Raw genomic sequence first — 23801 nt, 5'->3', positions numbered from 1 at the left:
TCCGGAGGAAGCGATTGACGTCCCTGGTGTCCAAGATGGGGCGCAGTCCCCCTTTGTCCTTCGAACAGAACGCCAATAGAGAAGGTGATGGTGAACCCTGCCACCCACTGGCATAGGATGCGACCTAAAGCTCAGACTAGGAAGGCTTCGAGGTAGACGTCGCGGGGGCGGAGATGGGCTGAACCTCACGCCGGCCCCCAGAGCCATCGCGGCGGCCGCCGCACCCATGGGCCAGCTGAGTCTGGTTCTGCGGAGGCTTCTGGCTGAACGAACGGCCAGGGGTGCCTCTGCCATGGCCACGAAAGGAATGAAACGTGGCCGGTCGCGTCTTGGAAAGGCTCAAGGACTTGGCCGTAGCTTGAGAGTCCTTAAAACGCTCCAGTGCCGTGTCGGCCTTATCACCAAACAGGCGAGTGCCCTCAAAAGGCATGTCCATGAGCGATCTCTGAACGTCCAGGGAGAACCCAGTGGACCTCAGCCAGGCGTGGCGCTGAAGCGCCACGGTCATGGAAGCTGGCCGAAGAGAACAACCGTTTGCCAAACTGCTCCAATCTCTTAAGAGTCCTTATCTGGCGGAGCAATCGGAAAGGCACTCTGGGACTTAGAAGCCTGAATGACCAGACTTTCGGCTGTAGGATGAGTGGTCAGAAAGGCAGGGTCACCCGGCGCCGGACGATGATGACTGGTGACGTTCTTATCCACAGGAGCCCCCCCCCCCCCCCCGTGGCGGGCCATAACCAAGTGCCCAACAATACTTCGGTGAGGGCATCATTAAAGTGCAGCAGCGGCTCCGAAGAAGTGGATGCCGGCTGGAGCACCTCAGTGAGGAGGTGTTGGAACCGGAGGTCTCTGGTTGGCACAGGTAGGCACTTGTGACAAGCAGGGACCCTCAACTCCACGTCAGGGCAAGGGAACTACTCCTTTGAATAACCCCTGCTCACCCTCTAGGTAGTGTGGCGCGAGCAGACAAGGCTAATCCTCAGGGCGATAGTAAGTTAAGCATTTATGATCACACACAGTAAACCCACCGACCCACCACAAATGGACACCAGTCGTGTAGTTGTATCAAAAATACGTATACTTTATATAAAAGATAGATTCAAGCAGGTTTATCACAAGACCATGTAACGTTTAACGATTAGAGGCCACCAGATTATGATAGGCAAGATTTAGTCTTTGAATGTTCGTTGTTCAGCAAGGTACGATGACAGGGAAATAAGAACGTTGCGGACCCTGGATCCGATATGAACTCGGGACGGAGTTCACGTGTACCTTGCTTGTGGAAGTCCGAGGCGTTTCAGGCGCGGCTGGTGAGGGCGGACTCCGAACGAGGCCAGCTGTTCTCCAGAGGATCTCTCCGGCTCAGGTCCCCCTCAAGGTGCGAGGTGGAGGAGCAGGACTGTGGAGGGTTGCGGCGATCCGAGGTCGATGCAGCTCACGGGGCGAGGCGCCGTTCAGGCCTGCGGGGCGTACTACTTCTTAGCACGCCAGGTCATACTCGTGGGTCTGTGAGGGGCGTCGCGTTCTACGGCAGACGGGTGCACACCAGGCTTCCGGTACCACGGTATGGGGAGGCCTTTCTTGAGGTGCGGCACGGGTCTTGGTATGCAGGAGGGCAAAGCGAGACAGTCGGGTACGTTACGACGTACGGACCGTCCGAGGCTATGGAATGCGCTCCATGCAGATTCCGGCGGGAGAAGATGAGAGGTGCACAACGCGCTCCGTTAGCGGCGAGGTGACAGGAGAGCAGGCGGCCCGGCACTGAAGCGGAGAGCGACTCAGGGATGAGCGGGCTCTCTATGGCGGGGCGACTAGGCTCCGAGCTGTCACGACCTGGGAGGGGGCGAAGGCACCCGAGTCACAACTCCGGCGAGGGAATAAGAACTAAGGCCCAACAGCAGACGGGCACAAGCAGATAGAACCCAATGGTCCTGGGGTTCCGTTCAGGGGGCAAGCTCTCGATCAAGCCCTTGGCACATGTCTACAAAGTCCTTTCTGGTCCTTTCCTCTCCGTTCTCAGCAAGGCACCACTGCAGGCCAGTCTTACAGGATTCGGACCGGTTTCCGTCCTTCAGCTTCTCTTGGTCATTCTAGTCAGGCAGAGGTTCGTCGTGGTCAAAACTGGATCTGATTTGTAAGGAGCGGAGCTCCCATATTTATACTGCGATTCTTTTGTCTTTGCAGGCCAGGGGGCCTGAGCCTAGTTCAACCCGGTTTTGGAGTACTCTGTTTACAGGAAGCTGCCGTCTTCTTTCAGAGTGCAGGGCAGACACATCAGACGCTCCGCAGGAGGTGGAGCCAGCATTATGGTGGTGGAGCACAACCCTACTCAGAGTCAAAGACTACTCCGCCCACCCACCCATCCTGGTGTAAGCGCCCTATTCACCACCTGGGGGTTCCAACTGTCCCCGGGAATCTTCCAGCCCTGTCACTCACACAAACCCAGACAATAGATACACATCCTGGCAGAGGCGGGCTAAATAGTTAGGCGCGCAAAGGCTAGCTTTCTAAAAGTAGCATTTGCAAACCCAGGATATTAAAATAAAGGAAGTATTTTATTATTCTGAGTTCAGGCATACTAAACTCGACAAGCTACCGTGTTCCCTGAGTCTGCCGGGACTATAATGTGTAATAGTTCCGACAGCTCATCTTGGCCTAAGAGAACCGGTAGCCCTTCCATAGCGAAGAACGAAAAGGGCGGTAATTCACTATGAGGACATGCCACACTCTAGGCTTGTCCTACCTTACGCTTCAATGCACCCTGCCCGTAGGCCTACCATAGGGGCGACTGATATGGAGGTTAGGGAAGGTTCAGGGACTGGCAAGTGTGGGCACTTGCGTAGTCAGCGTGACAGTGCGGGACTGTACGCGGGGTCTGCAATGGCGGACCCGAGTCATGTCTTACGAGGCCGCTTCTGTGGGTGGCGCAACCAGCGCTGCAGGCCCACTAGCAGCATTTGTATCTACAAGCCCCGGCACTCCTCGTGCACTTTACTGGGGACTGACAGTAAACCAAATAAGCCAATCGTGGAAATCAATTACACATACACTTTACATTGGGAGCACTTGCACTGCGGCACGGATTGGCCGTGGCGCAGTGCCCTGAGCATCGAACACCAGCAAAACATCTGAGGCACATCAGCAAAAAGTGGAAGGGAGACTCAGGCCAAGGTGCCAGGTCTAACAGGAGGTGTGTCTTCAGAGGTCACCGTGGGGAAATCGAGATTAAGGACCTCAGCAGCCAGACGGAGCACCACTGTATACAAGGCACCTTCCTCCATAGTGGGCGGGGGAGAGGCAAGCCCCGTATCAGAGGAGATATCGAGGCCCCCAGCCTCCTCCAAGTCATCCACCCAATCCTGCTCAGAATCACACTGACGAGCAAGCGGGTCCTCAAACCCTTCACAGTCATCCTCCTTCACCAGCCCCAAAGGCACATGCCTCGGCGGCGGGGCAGGAACCGGTGAAGAAATAAATGGCGCTGTGAACGGCACCAGTTCCCAATTCGGATCCCAGGCGGGGACAAATCCCTCTGGGAACTGGGGCAGAGGCGGAACCAGCGGTATCCACTGCGGAGCCGCTGGCAGAGCAGAGGGCAGCACCGGGGCCAGCAGCATGAGACCTCTTGGTGCCGGAGCCAGGGGCGTAGGATCCTGCGGCGCCAAGGCCGGAGCCGCTGGTGGCGCTGGGGCTGGATCTGCCAAAGGAGTCGACAGACAAGCAGGATCCAGTCACGGGACCGCGGGGCCCTAAGGCGCACCGGCGGGAGCCTGAGGCCTAAAAAGGCGGTCCATGGCAGGAAGGAATTCTTGCATTTGTGCAGGAGTCGCTGACGGACCCGGGTAGGCCGCGGGCATCCCAGGCTCCAAAGGAGCTGCAGGGGCGGAGCCTCTGTCCCCCTCGTCCACATCCGGGGACCGACGGGGTGACGTCAGACAGTGAAAACGCTTCTTCGACTTCTTTTTGTGCCGTTTCTTACCCGTGTCCGAAGAGGAGTGGTGGTGACGACTCCGCGAGCGGTCACGGGAACGAACCCTGGATCTGGAACGGCGCGGGGACGAATGCCAAACTTCGAACGACTTCAGGCGCCGTTCCGTCATGGCCTTTGGGGCCATAGCCCTACAGTCCAGACAGGACCGAATGTCATGGTCGCGCTCCAGGCAGTAGAGACAAACATCATGAGGGTCAGCCACCGACATATTGCAACGGCAGGTCCCGCAAGACTTAAAACCAGGCACCCTACTCGCACCAGAGAAAACCATCACAAGACAAAAGTCTCAAAAAGATAGTAAAAAAATGACTAGGGTATGTGCTCTAACCGGATCTGTGCTTACTGGGTTTTTAGTGATCGGTAATATACCATCTATTTGGTCGTCGGCTTGGTGGCCTCTAGAACTAGGTCCTACACCTACTCCTTCGGTCCTTGTGAAGAACTTAGGTGTATACCTGGATATCAATCTCTCCTTTGAACAACACATTGGAAGGATGACAGGGAAATGCTATGACATTCTGAAAACTCTTCGTAAAGTCTTAGACCTTCTTCCCATTAAAGCAAGGAAAACGCTGATACACGCCTTAGTCACCTCCCACCTGGACTATGGGAATTCTTTGCTTATTGGTCTGAACAAGAAAGGTATACACCAACTCCAATGTGTCCAAAATGCGGCCACAAGACTCGTACTTAACCTGCCCAGGAAGTCATCAGGGAAACGTGCCTTAGCTACCCTGCACTGACTCACCTTTTCCCTAAGAATAAAATTTGAATCTGTGTCTTTGACCTCTGTTTTCTGCTGATTGCCATGACTGCCTCCTTTTGGACTGAATTCACAGCGCGGGGACACACTGATTATAGTGTGACCAGGCGCTTTATGAATGTTTTTATTGTTATTATATTATTTAGAAAAAGAAAGAACTAACACCTGCACACATGGGTGACGCCTAAGTAGTCTCTGTGGCATCAAATCGGCGCATACGACGCCAGCGGCGTACGTGGAACCGCACAACACCACCTACTGAGGCGCAGAGGTACTGCTAGCAAAACTTATCGGATCCAGTCTGATGCCTGAAGATATTCTAAGGTAAGGAATCTATCACTAACGTGTCTCTTTCAGATCTCATGTTTTGAGAACAGCGGCCACTATGAAAAAGAAAAGATAATATGAGTACAAAGTGAGAAAAGAAGACTTGGCAAAATAAAAGAAGAGTAACTATAAAAAATAAAACTTTGCAGTTTTATTTGCCCTACTGGCACATTTGCGCCAGTCACATGCCTTCTGTTTGCAGGGCACTGGAAGTTAAAATAAGAACAAAATAGTACCTCAATCACGTCAGGAGCAGCGGACAGGCACGGATTCAGTTGAATCAATCAGTGCTTGGTTCCTGCTCCGCAGTAAGGAACAGAAATTATGTTAGGCCTGCAAAGACGAATTACAAGATTGTAAAGAAGAGTGCCACGGAGCCAACAAATGGGTAAGCAATGGAAGGGGAACCAAGTCCTTTTTGGATACAAGAGGGCTTGTAGCCCTTTTTCGATAAAAGTGTGAGACCATGCGTTCTTGCATCAACTCACAGGTTTGACCCTAAAAAGGATCAGACAAAAAATACTGGGGGTAGCTCTTCCCAGATCTGCAACGACTAGAGCAGAAAGAAAATAACTGACATCAGTGTGCTGGAGTGGTGCCTATATAGGCACCGCAAAAGTCAGTTCTGGTCCTGACACTGACACTCGGAGCCGAACAAATCCACCTACCGGCACACAGTGTTAATGCTCAACAAAAGTTTCCAGATCCACTTGTACGCCTGGCAGAACATTCTAAGGAAATGAATCTGCGGATAGAAGTCTCTGTCAGATGTGTATAAATAGTGTGGATATGTGTGTCTGTCCACCCATGGTAGGAGTCATGGAGCTCATTAACATATAATTCTGTAAGCTTCACATGACTGACTGTGGCCCATATCACACCATCCTCGTCGAATGTGCAAGTGGGTTACAGTCTACCACATCCCCAGTCTCAATTTGTCATGTTGGCTTTGAGCCTGTGTTTTTGCTAGAGGCCTAAAACTCAGCCATATTTTGCAGAAATCCAAAAAGATTAGCAACTTCAGATATTGGTGAAGAGGGAAATCCAGGAGTGTGATAGGTAGAGATCAGTTTTTAGTGAACAATGAGTTAGTACAGTGAGAAGAATTAGATAGTTTCCAATGGTAAGCAAGGAGAATATGGAATTGAAGGGAAGGGGTCTTGGAGTGCAAAATAAGTCTGAAAATAGCAGTGTTGCTCAGGGCAGTGTTATAATGTAATGCGTCTTCCTACCAAGAAAGATAAAAGTAATTTAATTTGTAAACGTGAACCAAGCATGATGAAGATAAAACCTTAAAAAAAAAAATTGATCCATTCATAGGAGTTCCTGTTAGCAATAATGCACCTGGTTGGAATCATTCATTGATGTAGAAAATAAGTTAATACAGACCTGTTACTAAAACATATATGTACCTGGAAATATATGGATTTTAATATTTACAAAATTTTAAGTAAAAAGGGAACATGTACAAATTAGTTTAATTTCTCATAAAACCAACAGAGACTAGTGAATGTTAATATCAGATATGTTTATTATGACATATCCACCAGTGCGGCATTCAATCTCACTTGAAACATGCAGATCGTCAAGTAGACGAATCAGTTTTCCAGTGCTTTTTATTTACTTAATACATAAACAGCAAAGCCATTATAAATTAATGAGGAGGTATTTGGTTAAAAAAATAAAATACAAAATAAACCACTTTGCCCATATCTTGAACAAACCCTTGCTAAAGGGCAAGAGCTTAATAGCAATAATAATTCCTATATCATCTGGAGCCTGGAAAATGTCTCAGATCTATAGTTTGTTTTCTTTAATGCTCTCTACAGTCTGCAATGTTGCAGATATTCTCTTACGAATGAAACATCATTCATTACAACAGGTAGTTTTTCTCAAAGACTGCATTAGGTCCATGAAACAGTTTGCATCTAATATAATTTATATTAACCAATTAAAACTTAATTTAAAAGAAGAAACGTAGGAGCAAGGTAAATGTCTGTCTCTGATATTCCTACGTTTTATCACTTGGCAGTAAAACTATTATCTCGCATGAAGGCACTATATGGGCAATTCAAATCCCAATAAAAGTGTTCTTAAAATAATTTACAAATTCAAACAGTGCATACATATCATATATGTTTGTTAACTTAATGTTCTTTATCAATAAAAACTATAAGGCAATATACAATATACAATTAAGGAAATTATGTACCCAAGACACACTCACAAACTTGGTTGATGTGTATTGTTAGTTCCTAATGCCACTATTATTAACATCATTTAGCATCGCTTGGCAAAAAATGCATAGATTTAAAAAATGTTGTCTCCCCTTCCCATAGCCAAAGTTTAGGGATTACACAGTATTTTGAAAAGCATAATGAAGGACATTCCAATCATTTCTTGAACTGGCTACTAAGCACTATACACTGAAGGCACAACAATTGAAGTGATTTCTCTGGCGCCTGAACCGAGCGCCGATTTTGCAGCCTTCAAGAGCGACAACTTTAAGTTCAATGAAGATTTCAGTCCCTCTCATTCTGAGATTCCATTCTTCTTCACTCCACAGGTCTGAAGATGCTGATTCACTTGCACATCCTCCACAGGGTAGTACTACAGTTTGTTTCTGTCTTTTCAGTGGGGAAAGTCGTCTGTATTCCAGCATGATTGGCCAACTTCCTCACAGATTAAAAAAATAAAAATACAAGGAAGTACCCTTTTCATAAAAGTGACTAAGCTTCACTTGCTTTTACTTGCATTACACAGTAATTTTTAGTCTAATCTACCTGTAGGGGAATCTCGCAATAAAACACCCTCATGGCATGCCTTTTGTCTGCCAAAGCACAGAGGATAAAGTAACAGTTATAAAACTGAGGCTTGTGCTTTCTTGTCAAAGTAACCACAGGCTGTCTGCTTCACCCACTGTAGGTAATAAAGCCCAGATCCTCTGAGCACCACACCTCCAGGATCAACAAGGATGCATAGGTTAACTGTAAAAAAGAAAAAAAACTGGGATCAGACAAGTAAAAACACAGAAGTGAAAAGAGCTAAAAACAATTCTTCATAACTAAATGTTGGGACATGTACATATGTCAATGTCCCAGTGCCTTACCAGTAATCTTCATCATTCAGAGTCCAGGTTTTTCTAGTCACACTTATTGCACAGTGAGTAATCACACATTTTACGGGTACTTTTAACCTACACCAGCTATCATTAAAAAGGATCATTCAATTTGACACCTTCCATGTATTCCCACATTAGCCCTTTTAAATTTCTGAAATACCTAGCTTTAAATCGAAAGAAAGCCCATGGAAAAATTCACCTAACAAAATGAAAAGAGAGGGTTTGAGGTGTTCAGGACTTTGCTGATGAAGACCTAGAATTGGAGTAATGAGTAGTTATCGGTTAGTAGCTGGGACATTACATCATAGTCAGGCTTCTTTGTCTCAGTTCCTAATCAGGTGATGCAATACCAAAGCAGAAAGTATACACTGATTAAATGGGTCTTTTTTCCTTATATTTAAAGAATAAAAGAAAAATTCACACTAGAATACTACAGCATCTGTGAACTTTATTTATGAAAATATGTAAATATTTTTAAGAAACATTATTTAGAGCTGAAAACAACACAGGTGTACCAAAATCGGCAGTCAATCCACTGCCCAAGTAAAAACAGTGAACAAGTAACTTACCTTCGGTAACGATGTAGCTATAAGAGATATGTTAGTTATAGATTCCTTACCTCAGAATTACCCCTAAGCGTCAGACTGGCCCTGGAGAATGTTTACTTAGCAGTACCCCTGCGCGCCGGTGGGTGGCGTTGGTCGACTCTGCGTCCGTCGTCGTGGTCGCCGGGATGATGTTGCGTGCCTACTTCGATGCCGCCTCTGCGTGCGGACGTCAGTTCTGCCACGACATTCCACACCAGAATCGCAGAGCCACGAAAAACACTGACCACTGATGCGCCACACTAGGGCCCTGTAGGGGAGTCCCTATCCCTAGAAATCAGTTCACAAAGCAGTGAGTATGGGTGCGGCAGTAAGGAATCTATTACTAACATGTGTCTCTTACAGATACTTCATTACCGAAGGTAACTTGCTCATCTGATAGAGACTTAGGTATAGATTCCTTACCTTAGAATAAATACCCTAGCAATACCATCACTGGAGGAGGGACTGCAAACTAAGTTCACACCAGAGAGTCCTTGAGGCCCGAACGGGCAAAATAGCCGCCCACCCGGACTTGGCTGTCAAGGCATTAATGTCTGGTAAACGTGTGCATAGATGCCCACGTGGCCACCTGGCAGATGGCAAGAAGGACTCCATGTGCCAATACAGTGGTTCCTGCCTTAGCCCCAGTGGAGTGAGCACACAGCCCCACTGGAGGTTCCTTTTTCACTAAAGCATAAAAGTTTTTAATGCACAAGTTACTTTCCTTCGGTAACGATATATCTGTAAGAAACAGTAGTTAGTGTTTGATTCCTTACCTTAGAATATCCCCAGGCGTCAGACTGGATCCGGAAAGTTTTGCGTAGCAGTACCCTTGCGCGTCGGTAGGCGTCTTCTGCAGCTCCGCGTCCGTCGTCGGTATGACGTCGTCAGAGTACTTAGAAGCCGCACTCGCGCGCTGACGTCAGTTCTTATACACAGCTTTTCTGCGCCAGAAACGCAGAGCCATGATAAAAACAGGCACTGGTGCCATGAAACTAGGGCCCTGAAATGGATGTCCTTAACCCTAGATATTGGTTCGCAGAACAGGGAGGATGGGTGGGGCGGTAAGGAATCTAACACCAACTACTGTTTCTTACAGATATATCGTTACCGAAGGTAAGTAAGTTGTGCATCTGAAAGAAACAGGTTAGTGTCAGATTCCTTACCTTAGAATAGATACCCCAGCAATACCACCCCTGGTGGTGGGTCTGCGAACCAATGATCACACCAGAAAGTCCTGGAGAACAGAACAGCTAAAGAAGCCATCACTCTGGACTTGGCTGTCCAGGCAGTAGTGTCTAGTGAACGTGTGCAGCGAGGCCCACGTAGCTGCCTGACAGATGTCCTGCACAGGGACTCCCCGACCCAGGGCAGTAGTAGCCGCCGTGACCCAAGTGGAATGGGCGCGCAGCCCCACATGAGGCTCTTTTTTTGCCAAGGAATAACAGATCTTGATGTACAAAACGACACACCAGAAAGTCCTGGAGAACAGAAGGGCGAAAAAGCCATCTCTCCGGACTCTGCTGTCCAGGCAGTAATATCTCGAAAATGTGTGTAGCAAGGCCCACGTTGACAGATGTCCTGCAAGGGGACTCCCCGACCCAGGGCAGTAGTAGCCGCTGTGGCCCGAGTGGAATGGGCACGTAGCCCCACAGGAGGCTCCTTTCTAGCCAGAGAATAACAAGCCTTCAAACACAAAACAACCCATCGAGAAATGGTCTGCTTGTGCACCGCCCGTCCCTTCTTAGCACCCACGTAACCAACAAAGAGCTGGTCGTCCACCCGGAACTGGCGTGTGCGGTCTACATAGAAGGAGAGCACACGTTTTGGGTCCAGACGGTGGAGCCTCTCTTCCTCCTTCGAAGGATGCGGAGGCGGAAAGAAGGTGGGCAAGGTGATGGACTACCCGATATGAAAGGTTGTAACCACCTTGGGTAGGAAAGAAGGACGAGTCCTCAGAACAACCTTGTCCGGATGGACAGAGAGGAAAGGAGGTTTAGAAGATAGAGCCTGGAGATCACTCACTCTCCTGGCAGAGGTGATGGCAACCAGGAATGCAGTCTTAAGAATCAGAAGACGAAGAGGACAGTTATGAAGTGGCTCAAAGGGAGGGCACAACAGATAAGTCAGTACAAGGTTCAAGTCCTACTGAGGCACCACTAAAGGAACAAGAAGAACATGTGCGTGATGCCTTTCAAGACTCTATTTACAACAGGGGACTTGAAAAGAGAAGGCTGATCAGGAAGCCTCAAGAAGGCTGATATGGCCAAGAGGTAGCCCTTGATAGTGCCCAGAGCAGAGCCCTGCTGGGCAATAGAAAGAAGAAAGAGGATAACCTCTGAAAGGGGGGCAGAGAGTGGATCCACAGCCTTTGCTGTGCACCATGCCACAAATTTGTTCCACCAGCAGGCGTATACCAATTTTGTGGGGGGACGCCTGGCTGCCAGAATCACATCACAGACTTCAGGAGGCAAGTAAATTGGCCTCAACGCTACCATCCAGTCTACAGGGTCTAGGGCAGCTAGGACCTGAGATAAAGTCAGCATCTTGAACTTTTCCTTCCAGAGGAAGCCGTTGACGCGCCATAGGTCCAAGATAGAGCGAAGGCCTCCTTTGCCCTACTTGGGTACCAGTAAGTAGTGGGAGTAGCAACCACGTCCTACTTCTGGCCCAGGAACACGCTCGATGGCCCCCTTGGCCAAGAGGGCCATAACTTCCTCCTACAGAAGTTGCAAGTGATCCCCTGACATGCGGTGGAATGTCGGTGCCATGGCTGGAGGGGTCACCTCGAAGGGGAGGGAGTAGCCCCTTCGGACGATTTGCAGCACCCACCTGTCCGAAGTGATCGAGTGCCAGGGAGGAGGTGATGGCGGACCCTGCCCGGATGTGGATTGACCTTGCCGTTGCCCCCCGACACCACCACGGCAGTTACCATGTCCGCGGCCGCGTTGGGGCTGGTTCTGCGGCCTGTGGCTGCCAGGACATGTGTGGGTGCCCCTTCCTTGGCCACGAAAGGGGCGAAAAGAAGAAGTTTGCTGGCGCTGGCCCGACTGGCACAGGCACTTGGCCGTAGCCCTGGAGTCCTTGAAATGCTTAAGCTCACAATCTGCTTTGTCGCCAAAGAGGCGACGGCCATCGAAGGGCATGTCCATGAGTGTGGCCCGGACATCGCCCGAGAAATTAGCGGACCTCAGTCAGGCGTGGCGGCAAACAGCCACCGTCGTGGCAATCGCCCTTCCCAGCGAGTCCGTGGTATCCAGTCCACACCTGATGGAATAACGCGCCGCATCCCGCCCCTCCGCAAGGGCTTGGGCGAGCCGGGCTCGGGCCTCCTCCGGGCACTGGTGCAGCACTTCCACAACCGTGTGCCACAAAGAGTGGGTATAACAGCCCAAAAGGCAAGCGGTGTTGATAGACCGCAACCCCAAACTCAATGAAGAGAACAGTTTCTACCCAAACTGATCAAACCTTTTGGATTTCCGATCCGGGGGAGCGGTCGGAAATGCGGTCTGGGACGTAGAAGCCTGGATCACCAGGCTCTCGGGGGTGGGGTGCACGGACAGAAAGCTAGGGTCAACCGGAGTCGGGCGGTGGCGTCGGGCCACGTTCCGATCCACAGAGGGCACTGTGGAGGGCTTGGACCAGGTGCCCAACAGAACGTCCGTGAGGGCCTCATTGAACGGCAGTAGAGGCTCCGTGGAGCTTACTGGCGGCTGAAGCACCTCAGTGAGGAGGTTAGTCCTCACGGCCGCAGCAGGGAGCTCAAGAGCCAAGGCCTTGGGTGCCCTGCGCAACACCACACCATAAGTGGCACCCTCCTCCGTAGCCACAGAGGGAGGAGAGATGAATCCAGTGTCCGGCAATGTGTCCAGACCATTGGCCTCCCCTAGCTCGTCTGTCCAGTGTTGGCTCAACTGGCACTGCTGTGCCAGAGGGTCCTCAGACCCCTCCCCTTCATCTGTGTCCTGGTAAACAGGCTGGAATGACGGAGCCGGTTCGTAGATGAAGGCCCCACCCATCAACGCCGGACCCGGACCAGGGCTGAAACTGGGGACAACGTCGTCCGAGGATAGCGCCGGGGTCGGCGCCAGCGGAGGGGTGGTAAGGTCAACTGGCGTCGACCGGGACCCAGGCACGGATCCCACGGGGGCCGGCGGCGTCGGGACCAAAGTCGACGATGGCGCCGGAGCTACCGGCCCGCCTAAGTCCCAAGTTGGGTCTGCGAGGCCCGAAGGCACGCCGGCAGGCCCCAATGGAGGGAAGTGAGTCCTTATGGCAATGAGGAAATCACGAATCTCCTCCAGCGTCGCTCGCACGCCAGGGACTGGAGGGTATGGGCCTAGAGACAGTGCCTGCGGCTCCGACGGAACCGTGTGGGTGGTGTCGTCCGAACGCTCAGCCGCATCGCGCGAGCGGAGTATGAAGAGCGATGTTATCTCTTTGACGACTTTTTGGAGTGCCTCAACTTACCGGAGGACTTGGAGCCAGACGAGTGTCATGGCGATGACTCTTAACGAGCGCCGACTGCGGCTCCGCGACCGGTCCCTCGACCTCCTCCTCAACCGGGACCTCGAGCCGACTGCCGGATCTCGAGTAGCTTGCTGGACCGCTCCAGTCTACCTTTCGAAGTCAAGGCCCGGCAGTCGGGGCACGACTTGTCGTCATGGTCGGCCCCGAGGCAGTAGAGACACCGATGGTGGGGGGTCAGTCACCGACATCAGGCGGTGACGGGCGTCGCACAGCTTAAAGCCAGGCATCCCTACGGCACCAGGAGTTCAAGTCGAGCTCACTCACTCTTCTAGCAGATGAGATGGCTACCAGAAATGCAGTCTTAAGAGTTAAGAGTCTAAGAAGAAAGTTGTGAAGCGGCTCAAAGGGAGCCCACATCAAATAGGTCAAGACCAACTTCAAGTCCCACTGAGGCATCACAAAGGCAATAGGAGGAAAGAGATGAGTGATGCCTTTTAAGAAAGAAATTACAACTTGGAGAGAAGGCTGATATGGGAGCCTTAGAAAGGCAGAGATGGCCGAAAGATAGCCCTTGATAGTGCCCAGAGCAGAGCCCTGCCGGGTCAAAGAAAGGAGGAACAAGAGAACCTCAGAAAGAGGGGCAGAAAGGGGATCCACAGCCTTTGCTGTGCACCATGCCACAAATTTGTTCCATCTGCAGGCGTATACCATCTTAGTGGAGGGAAGCTTGGCTGCCAAGTTGACATATCAGACCTTGGGAGGCAAGTCAAATGACGTCAACTGCCGCCGCTTAATCTCCACTCAAGGCTAGATGTCTCTATCAGATCGGAGGATCGATGGCCATGTTGAGCGTCTCGGGATACCAGGCTCTTCGTGCCCACAAGAATGACTTGGGCCCGGTCGCGCTTGATCTTCTTCAGCACTCTGGGCAGAAGTGGTAAAGGCGGCAAGGCGTATACAAAACCCCAACTCCAATTCTAACGCGTATAACTGCTGACATTGCGAGACTTGGCCGTAGACCAGAGGCCACTGTTCTCCACCTCTCCCATGTAGCTACCCCATCCCAGAAGGGATGAGTCTGTCACACTGTGTGTTCTGGTTGGGGGAAGGGGTGAGGGATCTTCCGTTGAACCTTTCCTGGTTAGTGAGCCACCACTGCAATTGCCATGCAGTGCCCTCCGAGATCTGGATGTAATCTGATAGATTTCCCATATGCTGCGTCCACTGGAACTCCAGGTCCAACTGCAGAGCCCGCATATGCCATCTGGCACGATTGACCAGCAGGATGCAGGAGGCCATGAGGCCCAGCAGCCTCAGGATCATTCTGACCGAAACCCGGGATAGAGGCTGAAAGATCGGCATCATGTAGGCGTACACCGTCTTGGTGGAAGGATGCCTGGCAGCCAGAATGACATCACAGACTTCGGAAGGAAGGAAGATCAAAAGGTGTCAACTGCCGCCGCTCAATCTCTACGCATGGAGGTGGAGACTGGACAGGTTCGGGTGGAGGACCGTCCCCTGCTGCTGCGACAGAAGATCCTCCCGAAGAGGCAGACTAATCGGGGGGGATCGACGCTCATACTGAGTAGCTCGGGATACCATACTCTTCGAGACCAGTCGGTAGCCACAAAAATGACTTGGGCCCGGTTGCGCCTGGTCTTCTTCAGCACTCTGGGCAGAAGTGGTATAGGCGGAAAGGCGTACAACAGACTGCAGCTCCACTTGCGATGAAAAGCGCCTCCGAGCGAGTGCCACATTAGAAATTCCAACGCGCAGAACTAATGACATTGGGAGTTCTCTTCGGTGGAGAATAGATCTAACCAAGGCACTCCCCATGGCGGAAAGAGACCTTTCGCCACGTAAGAGTTCAGACTCCATTTGTAATCCATCATGCACCGGCGGCTGAGTTCATCCGCCCTGGCGTTCAGAGAACCTGCCAGACGCTCCAGCCATGTCCAGAGGCAGAGAGCCTCCTTACTTACATAGGGTTCACGACCCCACCCATCCCTGTTTGTTGCAGTACTACATGGCGCACAAGTTACTACTTGTGTAACGATATATCTGTAAGAGACATTAGTTAGTGATAGATTCCTTACCTTAGAATATCCCCAGGCGTCAGACTGGATCCGCAAATTTTTTGCGTAGCAGTACCCTTGCGCGTCGGTAGGCGTCGTCTGCGGCTCCACGTCCGTCGTCGGCGCCGTGATGACGTCGTTGGAGTACTTGGACGCCGCCTCCGCGTGCTGACGTCAGTTCTTAGACACAGCTTTTCCGCGCCAGAAGCGCTGAGCCATGTTAAAAACCAACGCTGGTGCGATTGAAACTAGGGCCCTGAAAGGGGATGACCTTAACCCTAGATATCGGTTCGCAGAACGGGGAGGATGGGTGGGTCGGTAAGGAATCTATCACTAACTAATGTCTCTTACAGATATATCGTTACACAAGTAGTAACTTGTGCATCTGAAAGAGACACGTTAGTGATAGATTCCTTACCTTAGAATAGATACCCCAGCAATACCAACCCCGGTGGTGAGTCTGCGAACCAATAATCACACCAGAAAGTCCTGGAGGACAGAACGGCCAAAGAAGCCATCACTCCGGACTTGACTGTCCAGGCAATAGTGTCTTGCAAACGTGTGCAGCGAGGCCCAAGTAGCTGCCTGGCAAATGTCCTGCAAGGGCACTCCCCGGCCCATGGCAGTTGTAGTCGCCGTGGCCCGAGTGGAATGAGCCCGTAATCCAACAGGGGGCTCCTTTTTGGCCAAGGAGTAACATGCCTGGATACACAAGATGATCCACCGAGAGATGGTCTGCTTGTGCACCGCCTTTCCCTTCTTAGCGCCCACGTAACCAACAAAGAGTTGATCATCCACCCGGATCTGGCATGTGCGATCCAGATAGAAAGAGAGCGCACGTTTTGGGTCCAAACGTTGGAGCCGCTCCTCCTCTTTAGAGGGATGCGGTGGCGGAAAGAAGGTAGGCAAGGTGATAGACTGCCCGATGTGGAAGGCCGTGACAACCTTGGGCAGGAAAGATGGCCTAGTCCGCAACACAACCTTGTCCGGATGGACAGAAAGGAAAGGGGGTTTAGATGAAAGAGCCTGAAGCTCACTCACTCTCCTGGCAGAGGTGATGGCAACCAGGAAAGCAGTCTTCAGAGTAAGAAGGCGGAGAGGACAGTTGTGAAGTGGCTCAAAGGGAGCGCACATCAGAAATGTAAGAACAAGGTTCAAGTCCCACTGAGGCATCACAACGGAACAGGCGGGAACGTGTGTGTGATGCCCTTCAAAAACCTATTTACAATTGGGGACTTGAACACAGAAGGTTGATCAGGCAGCCTCAGAAAGGCTGAAAGGGAAGAAAGGTAGCCCTGGATAGTGCCCAGAGCAGAGCCCTGCTGGGCAAGAGAAAGAAGGAAGAGACGAACCTCAGAAAGAGGGGCAGAAAGTGGATCCACAGCCTTTGCTGTGCACCATGCCACAAACTTATTCCACCTGCAGGCGTATACCGATTTTGTGGAGGGACGCCTGGCTGCCAGAATGACATTACAGACTTCAGGAGGCAAGTCAAATGGCCTCAAATGTCGCCGCTCAATCTCCAAGCATGGAGGTGGAGACTGGACAGGTTCGGGTGGAGGACCGTCCCCTGCTGCTGCGACAGAAGGTCCTCCTGAAGAGGCAGACGAACCGGGGGATCGACTGACATACTGAGTAGCTCGGGATACCAGTACCTTCATGCCCAGTCCGGAGCCACAAGGATGACTTGTGCCCGGTCGCGCTTGATCTTCTTCAGCACTCTGGGTATAAGTGGTATAGGCAGAAAGGCGTACAACAGACCGCAACTCCACCCACGACGAAAAGCGTCGCCGAGCGAGTGCCGCCTTGGAAATTCCAACGCGCAGAACTGATGACATTGCGCGTTCTCATCGGTGGCGAATAGATCTAACCAAGGCTCTCCTCACTGCTGAAAGAGGCCTTGCGCCACGTCCGAGTTCAGACGCCATTCGTGATCCATCATGCACCGACAGCTGAGTTCGTCCGCCCTGGCGTTCAGAGAACCTGCCAGGTGTTGAACCACCAGGGTCACGCCCTGATGTTCCAGCCACTGCCAGAGGCGCAGAGCCACCTGGCAAAGGGCCCACGACCCCACCCCGCCCTGTTTGTTGCATCACCACATGGCGGTGGTGTTGTCCGTGAACACCTGCACTACACTTCCCCGGACAGAGGGGAGGAATGCCTTCAGTGCTAGACGAATCGCCCGCAGCTCCAAAAGGTTGATATGGAGCCGGGACTCAGCCGGAGACCAGAGGCCTCTGATCTCCGCCTCTCCCATGTGGCCTCCCCAGCCCTGGAGGGACGCGTCCGTCACAACTACGTGCTCCGGTTGGGGAAGGGAGAGGGATCTGCCGCTGACCCAATCGCGGTCCGCGAGCCACCACTGCAGCTGTCTCGCAGTGCCCCCCGAGATCTGGACATGATCGGACAGGTTGCCTTGATGCTGTGCCCACTGGAACTTTAGGTCCCACTGCAGAGCCCGCATATGCCATCTGGCATGTTGCACCAGTCGGATGCAGGAGGCCATCAGACCCAAGAACCGGAGGGTCATCCTGACTGAAATCCGGCATAGAGGCTGAAAGAGCGTAATCATAGCCTAAACCCGAAACAGCATCGAATCTGATGAAAGGGAGCTTCTGAGAGGGAATCAGGTGCGACTTTGGCACATTGATGGAGAACCCCAGCAAATGCAGGAGGTGGGTGACAACTGCCTGGGGCGAGCCCGCCATCAACATACAGTCGTCGAGGTAGGGTCAAGACTAACACCCCTGACCCGCGCAGATGAGCTGCGACCACACCCAACACTTTCGTGAACACCCGAGGGGCACTGGTGAGGCCCAAGAGGAGCACGGCAAACTGAAAATGCTCCTGGCCTACCGCGAACCGCGGGTAACGCCGGTGGGCCGGCAGGACGGGGATGTGAAAATAGGCATTCTGTAAGTCCAATGCTACCATCTAGTCTCAAGGGTCGAGGGCAGCCAAGACCTGAGCCAGAGTCAACATTTTGAACTTCTCCTTCTGGAGGAAGCGATTGACGTTCCTGAGGTCCAAGATGGGGTGTAAGCCCCCCTTGTCCTTCTTGGGTACCACAAAGTAGTGGGAATAACAACCACACCCTAATTCTGGCCTAGGAACGTGCGTGATTGCCCCCATGGCCAAGAGGGCCATGACTTCCTGCTGGAGAAGCGCAAAGTGATACCCTGACAAGCAGTGGAACTGAGGAGGCATGGCCGGGGGGGGGTAGACTCGAAGGGAATAACCCCTCCAGACGAGTTGTAGCACCCACCTGTCAGAAGTGACAGAACGCCATGCGGAAGGTGAAGCCGAATCCTGCCACCCACCGATGTGGGGTGCACCCCGAAGTTCAGACTAGGAAGGCTTTGAGGCTGATGCCGTGGGGGAGGAGGTGGACTGGCCCTCACGCCAACCTCCAGAGCCGCCACGGCAGCATCCATGACCACGCTTAGTTTGGTTCTGCGCAGGCTTTTGACTGAACGAACGGGCAGGTGCGCCCCTTCCCTGGCCACGATAGGAATGAAAAGTAGACGTGGCCGGGCGCGTGGCAGAAAGGCCCAAGGACTTGGCAGTAGCTCGAGTCTTTAAAACACTCCAGTCACGGTCGGCTTATCACCAAACTGGCGAGTGCCATCAAAGGGCATGTCCATGAGCGAACTCTGGACATCCGGGGAGAACCTGGTAGACCTCAACCAGGCGTGGCGCCAAAGTGCCACAGTCGAGGAAATTGCAATACAGAGAGAGTCCAAGTTATCCAAGCCACACGAATGGCGAATTTAGCCGCGTCCTTACATTCGGCCACAGCCTATGACAGCACAGCCTGAACGTCTTCAGGACACTGGGGCCAAACCTCTGCATTTTTACCAACAACAGAGTAGTATCTGGTCAAAATCTCAAAAAGGATAGGAAATAAGTGCATAAAGGTGTGAAAGATTTACTAGCAGGAGTCGTTCACTGGGCACTCTCAGACCTACTGATAGTGTTCCCATCAGGCAACCGACCTGTACCGCCCTTCATCATTTGGGACAAACATCATGAGGCTCGCTGGAAGTAACTCAGTGTGCGAGCGCGCACAATAGTGCTCTATTGGTATTTCATACCCCAATGATTAACATTGTTAAGGGTTAGGTGGCAAGGGTTGCTCACAAGCAGTGCAAAAACGCAAAATTAAACAAATTAATTAGATACCAAAAGAACTGTCAAGGTAGTTATTTGTTGATGCTACCTCTCTTCCACTGTTTTTAATATTGGGAAGGGAAGGTCCCTATTAAACTGTTTTCCTTCCTTTACCCTATTTTAATGGCACCACCACCGTTTGTATCTAATTAATTTGTTTAATTTTGCGTTTTTGCTCTGCTTGTGAGCAACCCTTGCCACCTAACCCGTAACAATGTTAATCATTGGGGTATGAAATACCAATAGAGCACTATTGTGCGCGCTCGCACACTGAGTTACTTCCAGCGAGCCTCATGATGTTTGTCCCAAATGATGAAGGGCGGTACAGGTCGGTTGCCTGATGGGAACACTATCAGTAGGTCTGAGAGTGCCCAGTGAACGACTCCTGCTAGTAAATCTTTCACACCTTTATGCACTTATTTCCTATCCTTTTTGAGATTTTGACCAGATACTACTCTGTTGTTGGTAAAAGTTAAGGTAGAGGGCTGTAGTATCTTGGTCGTTAATATTCCCTCAGACCCCCCCTTTCTGTATGTAGTGCCAAACCTCTGCAACCATATCCCACACCGCGTGGGAATAGCGGCCCAAAAGAAATGTGGTGTTCACCGAACCCAGCCCCAGGCTGGCCGACGAGAACCACTGCTTGCCGAACTGCTCCAGCTTTCTAGAGTCCTTATCCGCCGCCGCCGTGGAGAAGGCACTCTGGGATGTCGAAGCTTGAATGACCAGACTCTCTGGTGTAGTATGAGTGGTCAGAAAGGCAGGATCACCCGGCGCCGGGCGAAGACGCCTGGCAATGTTCTTATCCACAGGCGCCCCTGTGGCCGACCGCGACCAAGTGCCCAACAAGACATCAGTGAGGGCGTGATTGAACCGTAGCAGCGGCTCTGATGAAGTGGACGCAGACTGGAGCACTTCTGTGAGGAGATTAGTTTTCAGTGGAGATCAAGGTGAAGGACCTCAGCTGCCCGACGGAGCACCACTGTATATGAGGCACCCTCCTCCATAGTGGACGGGGGAGAGGCAAACCCCGGGTCAGAGGAGACGTCAAGGCCGCCGACCTCCTCCAAGTCATTCGCCCAATCCTGCTCGGAGTTGCACTGGGGAGCAAGAGGGTCCTAGGACCCATCAGAGTCATTCTCGGCCTCCGTCGTGTGCGGTACAGACCGCGGCGGCAGAGCAGGGGCCGGGGGAGTACACACTGCGTCGAGAACGGCGCCGGTTAGGGCCGAACCGGTGCCATGTCCCAATTCGGAGCCCAGGCGGAGACAAAACCGTCCGGGAACCGGGGCAGAGGCAGAACCAACGGCATCCACGGCAGCACCACAGGCGGAGCCAAGGGCGGTGCTTGGGCCAGAGCCGGCAGTGTAGGACCTCTTGGTGCCGGGGCAAGAGCAGGCGGATCAGGATCCTGTGGTGCCGGAACCGCCGGTGGTGTCGACGGCCCAGCAGGATCCTGACATGGGACCGCGGGGCCCAAAGGCGCACCAGTGGGAGCCCGAGGCCTAAACAGGCGGTCCATGGCAGCACGAAACTCTTGCACCTGTGTGGGAGTCGCTGACGGACCCGGGTAAGGCGGGTAGGCTCGTCCGCATCCGAGGACCGGGGGAAGTCGGAGAGCGATATTGCTTCTTCAACTTCTTTTTGTGTCGTCGCTTACCCGAATCCGAGGGTGATGACTTGAGCGGTGATGGTGGCCCTGCGAGCGTTCACAAGAGCGGCCCCATGACTGCGAGCGGCGCTGGGTCGAGTGCCAAATTTCAAGCAACTTCCGGCGCCGCTCCCTCAAGGCCTTCGGACCATGGCCCGACAGTCCAGACAGGCCTGGGAGTTGTGGTTGCGCTCCATGCAGTAGAGACAAACGTCCCACCGACATGTTGCGACGGCAGGCACCACAGGACTTAACCCCTTCCATGCTCAGCGTCGGTTGAGCTGTGCTCATGACGGAACCGTTCCGTCATGACCACACCCGTTTTTAAGAACGTTCAGCACAGCGCGAAAATTCGCTCCGCGCTGAACGGGTTAAAAACGGGCATCCCTGCGCACCAGAGAAGACCAACAGGAGACAAAAGTTCCCCCCATAAATTAGTCAAAAAGCGACTAGGGTATGTGCTCTAACCGGATCTGCGCTTACTGGCGCGGAAAAAGAAAGAACTGACGTCAACGAAAATGAGTGGCATCTGTTAGTCTCCTTGAAGTCATCTTGGCGCATACGACGCCAGCGACAGAGGCGGAGCCGCACAACGCCTCCTACTGACACGCAGGGGTACTGCTAGCAAAACTTTCAGGATCCAGTCTGACGCCTGGGGATATTCTAAGGTAAGGAATCTATCACTAATGTGTCTCTTTCAGATTAACCATTTTAATGACCCGCTCCCATCCAACATATATGTTACAAAAACTGATAAACTAGCCACGACTAGTCAATAAGGAGAGGAACACACCTGGTGCAGTAATGGCAGACGGAAGCTGCCTTTAAAGCGTGATAACCCCCCCGAAAACCACAGAAGGAGAATTAAGCAAATAAGCAAGATGACTAATGACGTATAGAAGATGATTATTAAAAATGATTATCGAGGCAAAGAGGAAATTCTTCAGCGAACAAATAGAAAACGCAAAGAATTCCAATAAACAACTCTACGACGTAGTGAAGCAATTAGTAGGGAAAGCCCCCGATCTGGCCCCCCCTCCTTCCCAATCTCTGCGACGCTCTGGCTAATTTTTTCTACACAAAGGTTAACAGCATTTACTTAGCTTTCTCATCCAAGGACAACGCCATTACACATTCCACCTGCACTATACCCCCTGTTTGCTCCCTAACCCAATTTAAAGAAATTACAGAGTCACAAACAATGGATATCATCAAACTCATAAAAACAGGATCGGCCCTGGACCCATGTCCATCAAAAAATGTTCCCCCTGTTATGGATTTACTAACACGTGTAATCACACAAATATGTAACGCCATGTTTAAATCAGGGATCTATCCAAATGCGTTACAAAACACTCTTTTAAAGCCACTTCTAAAAAAAAACGCATCTGGATAAAGATGAATTAAAAAATTACAGACCGGGGGAGGAGCCAAGATGGCGACCGAGATGGCTGCGTAAACGCTCGGCTCCGCGAGCCTTCTCACCCCGCGCATACATCCTGGCAATTATCCTGAGCCGCAACGGCATATTTACGTAGGCGAAGGAAAACTCTCACTTACCGTTTGCTCCCGAGGCTTCTACGTGCGGCAGACCCGTTGCAATGTCCCTGACTGTTTTGTGGCCTTCACGTAGCTGGGACCGGGGTCTCGAGTGAGGAGAGTGGCCGGCCGCGACTGCGACAACAGCGGCCTCTGGCGATGGTGAGGAGTCGGCCGGTGGGAACCGAAGCCTTGATGGCCGATGGCGACAGTGCCGACCAAGTTCAACTAGCGGAGAGCCTTGTGGGCAGTGCGATACTGCAGGGCCGAGGGGTGTGCACGACACTTGGCCCCACATTCCAGTGTTTTGTCCGGGCATACTACCGACTTTTTCGGAGTCGGCGGGCAGCTCCCAGGGAGCGGCGGAGATTTTGTTTAGCCCTTTGGTGACCCTCCGATGAGAAACCTGCCTTGACTTTCGGGATCCCCGTGGTGAATCCTGTTCCTCCCTGGTGTGGGGCCCGGTCCCGAGGTGAGGTGGAGAAGGACGAGGCCGGATCAGCTAAGATGGCGGATAGTACCCTCTTACGCATACCTCATCCGGGCAGAGAAGCCGCTGTGTGAGAGAGTCCTGGGGTCTGGCACCACGAGAAAGAGCCCACGTCCAGAGATATACTGGCTGCGTTAACAACTCTGCAAAGGACCCTGATCCGAGACGCCCGGGATCTGGGAAGACGGATGGCCGCCATTGTTGTCCCACCGCTCCACATGGGCGTGGTTCGTTCTCAAGGAAGTGCCGATGTGCCCGCTTCTGCGTCAGTGATGACTGCTCCGGCTACGCCTACGTTTGTGGAGAAGCCAATAGACCTGGTTCATGATACCGCTTTGGATGGATCTGTTGTATATGTGAGTGACTCGTCGGGGCCCTTATCTGTTCGGCGGCTGAAGAAACAACATCGATCTATGGTTTGGACTGCCCCGGCGGCGTTTCAACGCTTACCGAATTGTGGGACTCTCTCTTCCTGGCTGTTGGGATGGTGCGAGGACAGGAGGTTGTTTCCGGTGTCGATACTGACACAGACGGATTTCCGCCATACATATTCGGCTGGGTTTTGGGGGCTACAGTCCCACAGAGTGACGGCGCTGCCCGGTCCGCCCGGATCGGTT

General features: G+C 52.0%; 1 protein-coding gene across 1 annotated transcript in view; it reads right to left on the bottom strand.

The window, feature by feature from the left end:
- Window positions 1-6592: 6592 nt before the first annotated feature.
- Window positions 6593-23801, bottom strand: part of ROCK1 (Rho associated coiled-coil containing protein kinase 1) — a 2099493-nt gene continuing 2082284 nt past the window's right edge. The window contains exon 33 of the mRNA XM_078687444.1: window positions 6593-8068. Coding sequence (XP_078543570.1) covers window positions 8065-8068 — 4 coding nt within the window. The 3' untranslated portion in view covers window positions 6593-8064. The remainder of the gene's footprint in view (window positions 8069-23801) is intronic.

Source organism: Lissotriton helveticus, chromosome 4_1, assembly GCF_964261635.1.
Source record: "Lissotriton helveticus chromosome 4_1, aLisHel1.1, whole genome shotgun sequence".
Classification (NCBI taxonomy): domain Eukaryota; kingdom Metazoa; phylum Chordata; class Amphibia; order Caudata; family Salamandridae; genus Lissotriton; species Lissotriton helveticus.
The sequence above is the reverse complement of the archived record's forward strand: the minus strand, read 5'-3'. Positions and strand labels throughout refer to the sequence as shown.